Consider the following 14,724-nt stretch of genomic DNA (forward strand, 5'->3'; position numbering starts at 1 on the left):
AAGGAGAACTTTCTTAGGCAACATAGTTATCATGGTGGTGGTTATTTGGTTTACCTGCTAGTTTACCTGATCTACAGTCACAAAGATCTGGGAGCCCAAAGAGGCAAAACTGACATTTAATAAGAGATAATTAACCTTTTAATTATCTTGTGTGAGGAAAAGAGCAACTGTCTGCATTTCACATCTGTATTTTCTTGTGTGTGTCTGGTGTGCAGGGTTAGCCTGGTAGCCTGGGTAACACAGGACGGGGTGAGTTGAGAGTGGAGAGTTTTAATTGAATGAGATGTTATGTAAATATGTGCAACGTGATTATTACAGACAGGTGTTTGTTAATTGCATATTTGGTGATCTAGTCGAGACAACAACTTACGTAAATTAAAAAACAAAAAGCTTTCAGATGGTTGTTAGAGTTGTTAGTAACAGTGTTGGTTCGGGAAAGGCCTTGAAAAAAAGGAAATGCAAATGACATCCTCTAAACTAACGATGCACAGACCAGGTTTACTCCAGGACACAGCAATTACACCTGGAATAGTATTGTAGTTATATTGGTGTGCATGTGTGTGCAGGAGTGTATGTGAGTGTTGACCCAGAAGGCTCACTGCAACATGAATCTGTATCAAAAAGAACTGTCTCTCTCTGTCTCACCCTCTCTCTCTCTCTCTCTCTCTCTCTCTCTCTCTCTCTCCCTCTCTCTCTCTCTCTCTCTCTCTCTCATACAGTACAGGGTGATCTCTCTCTCTCTCTCATACAGAACAGGGTGAGGGGATATCTGCTGTTCCATCATGGAACATGAATCACATCTCTCTCCCGCTGACTTTAATTGAGCCTCTTGAGGTTCTTCTCACATAGCACTTAGTTTCACACACACACACACACACGCATATACACACACACACGCATGCACACATGCACATGCATACACACACACACGCATATACATACACAGAGACATATATACATACATGCACGCGCACTTACACACACACACAGACGTACACACACACACTGACACAACCACACACACACACACACACTAGCACAGACCTATGAGCTGGTTGTCATCGCATGCTTCATCTCAGCTCCAGAAGAGGGTAGGGTTTCTACAGACAGGAGGGTTTGGGCTTCTGCTTTATCTGTATTTATCCTGTATTCATATATACATGTATTCATATGGATATGCTGTATGGATGGTATATACATGTATTCATATGGATATGCTGTATGGATGGTATATACATGTATTCATATGGATATGCTGTATGGATGGTATATACATGTATTCATATGGATATGCTGTATGGATGGTATATACATGTATTCATATGGATATGCTGTATGGATGGTATATACATGTATTCATATGGATATGCTGTATGGATGGTATATACATGTATTCATATGGATATGCTGTATGGATGGTATATACATGTATTCATATGGATATGCTGTATGGATGGTATATACATGTATTCATATGGATATGCTGTATGGATGGTATATACATGTATTCATATGGATATGCTGTATGGATGGTATATACATGTATTCATATGCATACACTGGAAGTGGAAACAACTAACGTTATCATTTCAAATGATATCTAGTCGATGTTGTGTACACAATAGATTTTTTTGCACGTTTTTATTTCAAGTCTCCACCTTTGTTGTTTCAGTGAGTCAAATCAAATCAGCATTTAGTGAGTGCTGTTGGCCGTGTTGTGTTTTTGCTCTGCATCGTCACTCGTTGAAAACCAACCAAGCACCAGGGGGCGTAGAACAGCACCCGGGCCATTTTCAGCCCAACCAATGTTACCCTATTCAGAGACCTTGTGAAATACCCCCCAAACCCAGTCAATGACCCCTTTGATAAAGTGCTGTGCCGTAGCTTTATTGACTGTGTGTGGTTATGGTTAGGGTTTGTTCCTGCTGCCTTTTGTGTATGTGACTTGCAGCAGGTGCTGGTGCTGTGAGGATGTCAGTGGTTAGGGTTAGGGATGTCAGTGGTTAACCACCCAGGATGTTCTTGATGGTAATGCTTGTCGGGCTACAGGTTCATTCACACTTCACTAACCACAGTATAGCTCGCTGGCCAGCAGTAAAACTCGAAACTTAGCAAACATGTTAACAAAACAAACATTTTGGCACCTCTAAATTCACAGCGCTCACTCTCTCTTTCTCTGTCACACACACACACATGCAGACAGTAGATGTATAACACCTACTGTTGGTTTTGTCCAGACTGAACATGACATCATCCCCCAGTCTGGCTCCTCAGTGTGTGTGTGTGTGTGTGTGTGTGTGTGTGTGTGTGTGTGTGTGTGTGTGTGTGTGTGTGTGTGTGTGTGTGTGTGTGTGTGTGTGTGTGATGGGGGGCACTGTAGGTGTGTGTGAGTGAATGTGTGTTAGTGTGCACCCGTGTGTGTGTGTGTTACCATCCTCTGGGACGGTGTGTCTGATTAACAGATTAACTTTCACCCCAGGCCTTTTATTATGAAGAGTAAAGACACACTTTAGAGGGTGTGTGTGTGTAGATGTGTGTGTGTGCGTGTATGCATGTGTAAATGTGTGTATGTATGCATTTGTAGATGTGTGTGTTGTGACACAGATCACTTTGCAGGGTGTGACAGGTGCCATGACAACACTGCTTCTGTCTGCCTGCAGCTGCTTCTGTTAGCTCCTCAGCTAACTCGAGCTAGCTCCTCAGCTAACTCCAACTAGCTCCTCAGCTAACTCCAGCTAGCTCCTCAGCTAACTCCAGCTGACTCCAGCTAGCTCCTCAGCTAACTCCAGCTAGCTCCTCAGCTAACTCCTGCTGCCTCCAGCTAGCTCCTCAGCTGACTCCAGCTAGCTCCTCAGCTAACTCAAGCTAGCTCTCCAGCTAGCTCTCTAGCTAGCTCCTCAGCTAGCTCCTCAGCTAACTCCTCAGCTAACTCCAGCTAGCTCCTCAGCTAACTCCAGCTAGCACTCCAGCTAACTCCAGCTACGTCTCCAGCTAACTCCAGCTAGCTCCCGCTGCTTCTCACACACTCGACTGACAGAGCACTGGTCTATTCCAGAACATGTGCCTGTGATTAGATGTTTTATTCATTGAGAGAGTCATTCTCATGTAAATTATATGTTCTCTCTGGTTTGATCTGTGCTAAAGTAGACCTCTTGAAGAGATGGTCGACTGGGGGTGGAACTTTACAAGAGACCTTCTTGGGAACACACACACACTCACACACACACTCACACACACACACACACACGCACAGGAACACCCTCCCTGTTGTGTCTGTGTTGGAGCTGCTTGTTCCTCAGGAGGAGAAGCAGAGCAGGTGTGTCGTGGGAGCACCATGTACTGTCATGTTCATTCTGGAACACTCCTTTCTTCTCTTGACTAGAATCTTATTGGCAGTAAAAGGACAAGCAATGCACTTTCTTTGAACTCATACACACACACACACACACAAAAAAAACATTTGTAAATGCTTTGGATGTTGTGTTGTCCCTCTGGCCCTGGCCCAGTGCATTGTGGGTAATGTGATGTGACAGCAGGGTGGTACAGAGCTGGATCATCCTCTGTGTGTGTGTGTGTGTGTGTGTGTGTTAGAGAGAGAGAGAGAGAGAGAGAGAGAGTGTGTTAGAGAGAGAGAGTGTGTGTGTGTGTGTGTGTGTGTGTGTGTGTGTGTGTGTGTGTGTGTGTGTGTGTGAGAGAGAGAGAGTGAGAGAGAGAGAGAGAGAGAGAGAGAGAGCACGGGCAAACATACATTCCACACGGATTAGAGGGCAGAGGGGAATCTAGGGGCAATATAATGGCTGAAAGCCTGTATGAGTGTCTGTGTGTGTGTGTGTGTGTCTCTGTGTGTGTGTCTCTGTGTGTGTGTGTGTCTGTGTGTGTGTGTGTCTGTGTGTGTGTGTGTCTGTGTGTCTCTGTGTGTGTGTCTCTGTGTGTGTGTGTGTGTGTGTGTGTGTGTGTCTGTGTGTCTCTGTGTGTGTGTCTGTGTGTGTGTGTGTCTGTGTGTGTGTGTCAGTGTGTGTGTCTGTGTGTCTCTGTGTGTGTGTCTCTGTGTGTGTGTGTGTGTGTGTGTGTGTGTGTGTCTGTGTGCTTCCCAGACATCAGCACAGCTAGTAAGCACACATTCAAGTGTGTGTATTTTCCCAGGTCATATTTTAAGTATCAGTGTGTGTGTCTTTTGTTGCCTGGGCCATATTTAGAGGATCAGAATGTGTGTGTGTGTGCAGGGTGTGTGTGTGTGTGTGTGTGTGTGCAGGGTGTGTGGGTCTTGGTCCAGGCCATATTAAAAGGATCAGAGTGTGTGTATCTGGTGTGGATTGTGTGTGTGTGTGTAGGTGGCCTCTTAGCCTAGAATAAGATGTGGAAAGCTGGAGAAGACTGAGTGATGTATAATGGATGAGAAGCTTACACTCCTGGAGCAGCAGATTCCCTGGTCTTCCTGCTTCTACACGTCTGCTCACAGGAGTCCGGAGACACGGAGAGGAAAAAGAAAGAAAAAGCTAAATAGAGATTAATGTTGTGTGTGTGTGAGCACATTGCTGTAGAATCCTCTCATGAACGCCCTGAGGATAGGAATAGGAAGTTGTGTTCCTCAGTTGATATATGCATCAGCATTGTTTTGTTTGTTTGATGTAGCGACCCAACTCTACTGTAGGGGTTGTGTTACTACAGGTGATGAGTTACCACTGGTTCCACGATAGTCCACAATGTGAAGACATTGTCTGAACCATGACGTGTCCCTGGAGGCCCCAGCCGTGGGTCTCCTCCTGTGCGGTGGAGCTCTCCTCCTCTCAGCTGAGACACCTGGAGAGGCACCAGGAGGAAGACATGCAGAGAGAGATACCGGAATGGGAAAGAAAAACTCTTTGAGGTTTATTCAAAAGGCCCTGAAACCCTGAAAAAGACCCTGAAAAAGACTTGAAACTAATATTCTCTTTTATTGTGCCTCTTTGTGTGTGTTTGTGTGCAGACGTAGATGAGTGTGATGGTCTGGTTCAGTGCCATCTCCACTCTCACTGCGTCAACCTGCCTGGGTGGTACCACTGTGAGTGCAGACGCGGTTTCCATGACAATGGCTCCTACCTCCTTGATGGGAGTTCCTGCATTGGTGAGTGTTGATAACACCCTTTCACATGAACACACACACACTCTCACATGAACACACACACACTCTCACATGAACACACACACACTCTCATATGAACACACACACTCCTCAGTCGTAACCCAGTCCAAAATCTGAACAGTCTGCTCACACAAGCTATTTATGTGTTACACTTTTACACCCACACTGTCACCAGCTGCTAACATGTCACGACCTCCCATCTGTTTGGCTCTGAGAGAGGAGGGAGGGAGGACTGGGGCAGGAGAGTGGGGTGAAGAAGGGGAAGGGGGAGAGAGAAACAGAGAGGGAGGGGGAGAGAGATGAACATCAGTTCAGCCTGTGCCATGTGACAAGTGCAGGCATGTTGGTTCCACATGTCAACTAGAGGAACAGTAGGAGAGGGGATAGGGGGGAGGAGAGAAGAGAGGGAGAGGAGATGGGAGAGAGGAGAGGATAGGGGGGAGAGAGGAAAGGGGAGGAGGAGAGAGGAGAGGGGAGAGAGGGAAGGGGAGGAGGAAAGGGGAGAGGGGATAGGGGGGGACGAGAGGGGAGAGGGGGGAGGAGAGACAAGATGGGAGGGAGGAGGAGATGGGAGAGGGGAGATGGGATAGGGGGGAGAGAGGAGGGGGAGAGAGGAAAGGGGAGAAGGGAGAGAGGAAAGGGGAGGAGGAGAGCAGTGAGGGGAGAGAGAGCAGGGGAGATGGGAGGAGGAGAGGGGAGATGGGAGGAGGAGAGAGGAGAGGGGAGGGGAGGGGGAGAGGGGAGGAGGAGAGGGGAGATGGGAGGAGGAGAGAGGAGAGGGGAGGGGGAGAGGGGAGGAGGAGAGGGGAGATGGGAGGAGGAGAGAGGGGAGGGGGAGAGGGGAGGAGGAGGAGAGAGGAGAGGGGAGGGGGAGAGGGGAGGAGGAGAGGGGAGATGGGAGGAGGAGAGGGGAGATGGGAGGAGGAGAGAGGAGAGGGGAGGAGGAGAGGGGAGGAGGAGGAGAGAGGGGGAAGATGGAGGACAGGCTGTGTTAGGATGGAGGCTGATAGAGGCTTTGCTAGGATGGGGAATGGAAGTTGAGGGAATAGAGGCTGGTGTGTTTATTAAGGGTTGAGGCCTGCACCTCCTCCCTCCCTCCCTCCCTCCCTCCCTCCCTCCCTCCCTCCCTCCCTCCCTCCCTCCCTCCCTCCCTCCCTCCCTCCCTCCCTCCCTCCCTCCCTCCCTCCCTCCCTCCCTCCCTCCCTCCCTCCCTCTCTCTCTTTCTGCAGTACAACAGCAGGGCTCTATCTGAACACAGATGATTTATCCAGCGCTTCAGGGAAAGAGGTTTTTAATAAACAGATTGTGCATAAAGATTAGGATAATACACTGCATGCAAACTCACACTGTCTTGTAGGAGTGTGTGTGTGTGTGTGTTGAGAGAGGGTGTGTGTGTGTGGAGAGAGGGTGTGTGTGTGTTTTGTCTCACTGTGATGTACATGACCTTTCCATATGGCTGCCTGGAGACATACAGAAGAGTCTGAAGAGCCCAGGCACTGTCTAATTATCCACATCTGTCTCCCAAAGACACTGTCAGCCTTATGTGTGTGTGTGTGTGTGTGTGTGTGTGTGTGTGTGGGCATGGCCATATACTTCTATATACGTGTTTGTGTTCGTAGGCATGCACTTCCCTATATGTGTGTGTGTGTGTGTGTGTGTGTGTGTGTAAAAGCCTGCTGTGTGCTATAGCTACAGTCGCCAGTAGAATGCTCAGACTTTCCGCCATGACAATCATTAATCACAGGCTAGCAGAGTTATGTCTGTCTCCACGACGACGCTTTCATTTAGTTTATGCAAATAGCGTGTCACATGTACAATAAATTGTGTCCATAGCTCTTTGTCTGTCAGGGTGGGTTGATGCAGAAACCAATTAGAGTGTTTGTGTGACTGTGTGTGTGTTTGCAGGGCTGTTACTGAAGTCAAAGCACTGGCTGTGTGTGTGTGTGTCTATACAGTGTGTATGCAGGTCTGGAGTCTGTACGTGTGTGTGTATATGTGTATAATGTGTGCATGTGTGTATATGTGTATACTGTGTGTGTGTGTGTGTGTGGCTCCGGCCTCTTATCTCAGTGGGAGGAGCACAATTAAAAGTTAAGGTGGAAAATCACTTTGTTAATGGCTTTCCTCATTGTGGAGCTCTGAAGAGGGGGAGAGGTAGAGAGGGAGTCAGATGGCTGAGCGGTGAGGGAGTCGGGCTAGTTATCAGAAGGTTGCCGGATCGATTCCCCGCCGTGCAAAATGACGTTGTGTCCTTGGGCAATGCACTTCACCCTACTTGCCTCGGGGGGAATGTCCCTGTACTTACTGTAAGTCGCTCTGGATAAGAGCGTCTGCTTAATGTAAATGTAGAGAGGGGGGGGAGAGGTAGAGAGGGGGGAGAGGTAGAGAGGGGGGAAGGAGAGACAGAGGGGGAAGAGAGGAGGAAAGAAGATTATTTCAAACTGACAGTGAAGTATAAAAATTTAACATTTAAAGAAAAAGTAAAGGTTCTGGTGAGAATTTCAGGAATCCAAAAACAAATAAATAATAGATTTCTCTGTCAATACTTCTTCATCTCCGTGTGTGTTTCAGACGTTGACGAGTGCAGCCTGCACATGCACACCTGCTGGAACGAGAGTGAGTGTGTGAACCTGCCCGGTGGCTTCCACTGTGTGTGTGATTCAGGCCCGTCCTGCAGCGGAGACTGTCGTCTTGGCGACGGGCTCAGACTTAGCGGGCAGCAGTGGAGCCCCCCCAGGACCGCTGCTCCACCTGCAGCTGCAAGGTACACACACACACACGCACACACACACACTATACCCAGCAACATGCACAGGTAAAGCTTCCCAGTTTATTGCTGTTTACAATGATGCAGGATGGTTTTATGTCCGCCGTACATTATGCAGCATCTTTATAGACGTGTTTTTATTCCTCTATTACACATTTACATGTATTCATTTAGCAGACGCTGTTATCCAAAATGACTTCCAAGAGAGAGCTTTACAAAAGTGCATAGGTCACTGATCATAACAATGAGATAGCCCCAAACATTGCGGGTAGCCAAAACAAGAAGCATATATTGTCCCATCTATAAACCATGTATAACCAGGCTGTGCATTTGCTGGAGTGTAACCAAGCTGTGTGTGTGTGTGTGTTCCAGGACGGCCAGATCTTCTGCAGGAGGAGAGAGTGTGACTGCACGGATGCGGGCGTGGACCTGTTCTGCTGTGCGGAGTGTGACACGAGGCAGAGCAGTCAGTGTCTCCACCAGAGCGGACGCACACTCTACCACAGCGGAGACTCCTGGGTCTACAACTGTCAGCAGTGCCGCTGCCTGGTCAGTACACAGTCCAGCAGCAGCAGAAGTTCATGACTCTGTTGTACACTGCTGAATAAGACAAAAGCAAAACTAAATATAGCTGCATGCAGCGATGTGGGTTCCTCCTCAAAATGGCAAAATATTATAAAAATGTACATTGTAGAACAGTGTTTCTCAAACTTTTTCAGACCAAGGACCACTCAGCCAATAAATAAAAACTTGCGGACCATCTAACTAAATAGTATATCCCCAGAACAACAGGCCTCCGCTCCTACCCAGACCTGGCACCATACCACTGTTAGCAGAACATGATTTTCTTAGGGATATTGTATTTTGCTCATTATGTTTTCCGCTAAGAAAAAAATGAAAGTTTTAAGACTGCTTGATGATCCGAGTGTTCATCAGGGACGAAGCAAGACGTTGTAAACATTCAATTTCCATTCGATTTCCACACTTAATGCGAACATTTTTGGCCATTATTTGAGCGCAGAATCATTTTTTGAGCTTGATTTTTTGAGCTTTATGTAAAATAAACATAGCAATTTTTCAATTGGTAAAACCTTGTCTAGTGATGCCATCACTCCGGCCCTGCTCCCATCCATCCTCCCTGACGCAAATCAGAAATGCAATACCACCAATATCCACCAGGGCTTTTGCTTCAAGCCAAAGAGTGAAGGTTGGGGCTTCGTCAGCCCACCCTTTCCAGAAAGCCTTGGATGTGTGTGCGTCGGGGCGTGGCCTGTAGCGCCACCTATGGGCAATAGTGGGCCATTTGTGGTATGGTAGTTACTCATGGCCTAGACCAGGGTACTCAATTAGAAACCCAAAAGCTCCACTCACCAAATGTCCATTCAGTCCAGGGTCCGTAAAGAGTGATGGTTTATTTTTCTGGCCCTTACCTCAGAGTTCTGGGATAATTTTGTTCAAAGTGTCCATGTTTAGGTGTCCATAGTGACGTATCACATTACCACTTTTGACAAGGGCAACCGTCTCAATACAGATTAAACACATTGGTTTTGTATGACCCATCAGCAGCACAAATGCATACTTGTCATCCCACTGTCTGAAATTTGTGATTTTTGGACTCAACTTTTTGCTTTTTGTCGGGTTTTGTCACGCCATGATTTTCCCTAAGGAAGAAGCAGGTACCGTGAGCAAATCGATTAGCTTGCGTTGTTGCGAATGACACACACAACCGGCATGACCAACGTTGAGTGAGTTGTCATGGTGATTACAGTTATTACAGCTCCTAATTGGACCTTTGGATTGGACACGGAAGATAGATAGACTCAAAATTAGAATGTTGATTTTGGCTTTGGTCCAAATTGTATTGTGTCTGGGTCCGAATCCGGACCGGAGTCCGCCTATTGAGTACCCCCATGCTAAAAACACACATGCTAACCCCTTTGGTCATTTCATCCAAAACACACATACTAGCCCCTTTGGTCATTTCATCCATAAAACACATGCTAACCCCTTTGGTCATTTCATCCAAAACACACATGCTAACCCCTTTGGTCGTTTCATCCAAAACACACATGCTAACCCCTTTGGTCATTTCATCCAAAACACACATGCTAACCCCTTTGGTCGTTTCATCCAAAACACACATGCTAACCCCTTTGTTCGTTTACCCCGAAACACACATGCTAACCCCTTTGGTCGTTTACCCCGAAAAACACATGCTAACCCCTTTGGTCATTTCATCCAAAACACACATACTAGCCCCTTTGGTCATTTCATCCATAAAACACATGCTATCCCCTTTGGTCATTTCATCCCAAAAAACACATGCTAACCCCTTTGGTCATTTCATCCAAAACACACATGCTAACCCCTTTGGTCATTTACCCCGAAACACAAATGCTAACCCCTCTGGTAATTTCATCCAAAACACACATGCTAACCCCTTTGGTCATTTCATCCAAAAAACACATGCTAACCCCTTTGGTCATTTCATCCATAAAACACATGCTAACCCCTTTGGTCATTTCATCCAAAACACACATGCTAACCCCTTTGGTCATTTCATCCAAAAAACGAATGCTAACCCCTTTGGTCATTTCATCCAAAACACACATACTAGCCCCTTTGGTCATTTCATCCATAAAACACATGCTAACCCCTTTGGTCATTTCATCCATAAAACACATGCTAACCCCTTTGGTCATTTCATCCAAAACACACATGCTAACCCCTTTGGTCATTTACCCCGAAACACACATGCTAACCCCTCTGGTAATTCATCCAAAACACACATGCTAACCCCTTTGGTCATTTCATCCAAAAAACACATGCTAACCCCTTTGGTCATTTCATCCAAAACACACATACTAGCCCCTTTGGTCATTTCATCCATAAAACACATGCTAACCCCTTTGGTCATTTCATCCAAAAAACACATAATAACCCCTTTGGTCGATTACCCCAAAACACACATGCTAACCCCTTTGGTCATTTCTTCCAAAACACACATGCTATCCCCTTTGGTCATTTAATCCCAAAAAAACACATGCTAATCCCTTTGGTAATTTACCCCAAAACACACATGCTAACCCCTTTGGTAATTTACCCCAAAACACACATGCTAACCCCTTTGGTAATTTACCCCGAAACACACATGCTAACCCCTCTGGTAATTTCATCCAAAACACACATACTAACCCCTTTGGTCATTTCATCCAAAGCACGCATGCTAACCCCTTTGGTCATTTCATCCAAAACACACATGCAAACCCCTTTGATTATTTCCTCTAAAACACACATGCTAATCCCTTTGGTCATTTCATCCAAAAAACACATAATAACCCCTTTGGTCGATTACCCCAAAACACACATGCTAACCCCTTTGGTCATTTCTTCCAAAACACACATGCTATCCCCTTTGGTCATTTAATCCCAAAAAAACACATGCTAATCCCTTTGGTCGATTACCCCAAAACACACATGCTAACCCCTTTGGTAATTTCATCCAAAACACACATGCTATCCCCTTTGGTCATTTAATCCCAAAAAAACACATGCTAATCCCTTTGGTCGATTACCCCAAAACACACATGCTAACCCCTTTGGTAATTTCATCCAAAACACACATGCTAACCCCTTTGGTCATTTCATCCAAAACACACATGCAAACCCCTTTGATTATTTCCTCTAAAACACACATGCTAACCCCTTTGGTCATTTCATCCAAAAAACACATAATAACCCCTTTGGTCGATTACCCCAAAACACACATGCTAACCCTTTTGGTCATTTCTTCCATAAAACACATGCTAACCCCTTTGGTCATTTCATCCAAAACACACATGCTAACCCCTTTGGTCATTTCATCCAAAAAACGAATGCTAACCCCTTTGGTCATTTCATCCAAAACACACATACTAGCCCCTTTGGTCATTTCATCCATAAAACACATGCTAACCCCTTTGGTCATTTACCCCGAAACACACATGCTAACCCCTCTGGTAATTCATCCAAAACACACATGCTAACCCCTTTGGTCATTTCATCCAAAAAACACATGCTAACCCCTTTGGTCATTTCATCCAAAACACACATACTAGCCCCTTTGGTCATTTCATCCATAAAACACATGCTAACCCCTTTGGTCATTTCATCCAAAAAACACATAATAACCCCTTTGGTCATTTACCCCGAAACACACATGCTAACCCCTCTGGTAATTCATCCAAAACACACATGCTAACCCCTTTGGTCATTTCATCCAAAAAACACATGCTAACCCCTCTGGTAATTCATCCAAAACACACATGCTAACCCCTTTGGTCATTTCATCCAAAAAACACATGCTAACCCCTTTGGTCATTTCATCCAAAACACACATACTAGCCCCTTTGGTCATTTCATCCATAAAACACATGCTAACCCCTTTGGTCATGTCAACCAAAACACACATGGTAACCCCTTTGGTCATTTACCCCGAAACACACATACTAACCCCTTTGGTCATTTCATCCAAAACACACATGCAAACCCCTTTGATTATTTCCTCTAAAACACACATGCTAACCCCTTTGGTCATTTCTTCCAAAAAACACATAATAACCCCTTTGGTCGATTACCCCAAAACACACATGCTAACCCCTTTGGTCATTTCTTCCAAAACACACATGCTATCCCCTTTGGTCATTTAATCCCAAAAAAACACATGCTAACCCCTTTGGTCATTTACCCCAAAACACACATACTAGCCCCTCTGGTCATTTAAACCAAAAAACACATGCTAACCCCTTTGGTCATTTACCCCAAAACACACATACTAACCCCTCTGGTCATTTCATCCAAAACACACATGCTAACCCCTCTGGTCATTTCATCCAAAACACACATGCTGAACCCTTTGGTCATTTAAACCAAAAAACACATAATAACCCCTTTGGTCGTTTACCCAGAAACACACATGCTAACCCCTCTGGTAATTTCATCCAAAACACACATGCTAACCCCTTTGGTCATTTCATCCAAAACACACATAATAACCCCTTTGGTCGATTACCCCAAAACACACACGCTAACCCCTTTGGTCATTTCTTCCAAAACACACATGCTATCCCCTTTGGTCATTTAATCCCAAAAAAACACATGCTAATCCCTTTGGTCGATTACCCCAAAACACACATGCTAACCCCTTTGGTAATTTCATCCAAAACACACATACTAACCCCTTTGGTCATTTCATCCAAAACACACATGCAAACCCCTTTGATTATTTCCTCTAAAACACACATGCTAACCCCTTTGGTCATTTCATCCAAAAAACACATAATAACCCCTTTGGTCGATTACCCCAAAACACACATGCTAACCCTTTTGGTCATTTCTTCCATAAAACACATGCTAACCCCTTTGGTCATTTCATCCAAAACACACATGCTAACCCCTTTGGTCATTTCATCCAAAAAACGAATGCTAACCCCTTTGGTCATTTCATCCAAAACACACATACTAGCCCCTTTGGTCATTTCATCCATAAAACACATGCTAACCCCTTTGGTCATTTACCCCAAAACACACATGCTAACCCCTCTGGTAATTCATCCAAAACACACATGCTAACCCCTTTGGTCATTTCATCCAAAAAACACATGCTAACCCCTTTGGTCATTTCATCCAAAACACACATACTAGCCCCTTTGGTCATTTCATCCATAAAACACATGCTAACCCCTTTGGTCATTTCATCCAAAAAACACATAATAACCCCTTTGGTCGATTACCCCAAAACACACATGCTAACCCCTTTGGTCATTTCTTCCAAAACACACATGCTATCCCCTTTGGTCATTTAATCCCCAAAAAACACATGCTAACCCCTTTGGTCGATTACCCCAAAACACACATGCTAACCCCTTTGGTAATTTACCCCAAAACACACATGCTAACCCCTTTGGTAATTTACCCCGAAACACACATGCTAACCCCTCTGGTAATTTCATCCAAAACACACATACTAACCCCTTTGGTCATTTCATCCAAAGCACGCATGCTAACCCCTTTGGTCATTTCATCCAAAACACACATGCAAACCCCTTTGATTATTTCCTCTAAAACACACATGCTAATCCCTTTGGTCATTTCATCCAAAAAACACATAATAACCCCTTTGGTCGTTTACCCCAAAACACACATGCTAACCCCTCTGGTAATTTCATCCAAAACACACATGCTAACCCCTTTGGTCATTTCATCCAAAACACACATGCAAACCCCTTTGATTATTTCCTCTAAAACACACATGCTAACCCCTTTGGTCATTTCATCCAAAAAACACATAATAACCCCTTTGGTCTTTTACCCAGAAACACACATGCTAACCCCTCTGGTAATTTCATCCAAAACACACATGCTAACCACTTTGGTCGTTTCATCCAAAAAACACATAATAACCCCTTTGGTCGTTTACCCCGAAACACACATGCTAATCCCTTTGGTCATTTCATCCCGAAACAAACATACTAACCCCTTTGGTCATTTCCTCCAAAACACACATGCTAACCCCTCTGGTCATTTCATCCCAAAAAACACATGCTAAACCCTTTGGTCATGTCAACCAAAACACACATGGTAACCCCTTTGGTCATTTACCCCGAAACACACATACTAACCCCTTTGGTCATTTCATCCAAAATATACATGCTAACCCCTTTGGTCATTTCATCCAAAAAACACATAATAACCCCATTGGTCATTTAATCCCCAAAAAAACACATACTAACCCCTCTGGTCATTTACCCCTAAACACACACACTAACCCCTTTGGTCATTTCCCCTGAAACACAAA

The 14,724-nt window shown here is 45.1% G+C and overlaps 1 protein-coding gene across 1 annotated transcript in view; it reads left to right on the forward strand.

Moving 5' to 3' along the window:
- The window catches only part of LOC146246472 (protein kinase C-binding protein NELL1-like), a 109,261-nt gene that overhangs the window by 87,553 nt on the left and 6,984 nt on the right, over positions 1-14,724 (forward strand). The window contains 4 exon segments of the mRNA XM_084682886.1: positions 4,967-5,104; positions 7,694-7,855; positions 7,858-7,886; positions 8,262-8,438. Of these exon segments, the coding sequence (XP_084539012.1) occupies positions 4,967-5,104; positions 7,694-7,855; positions 7,858-7,886; positions 8,262-8,438 (506 nt within the window).

Source organism: Hypomesus nipponensis, chromosome 19 (genome assembly GCF_054491055.1).
Source record: "Hypomesus nipponensis isolate SF chromosome 19, ASM5449105v1, whole genome shotgun sequence".
In the NCBI taxonomy this organism is placed as follows: Eukaryota; Metazoa; Chordata; class Actinopteri; order Osmeriformes; family Osmeridae; genus Hypomesus; species Hypomesus nipponensis.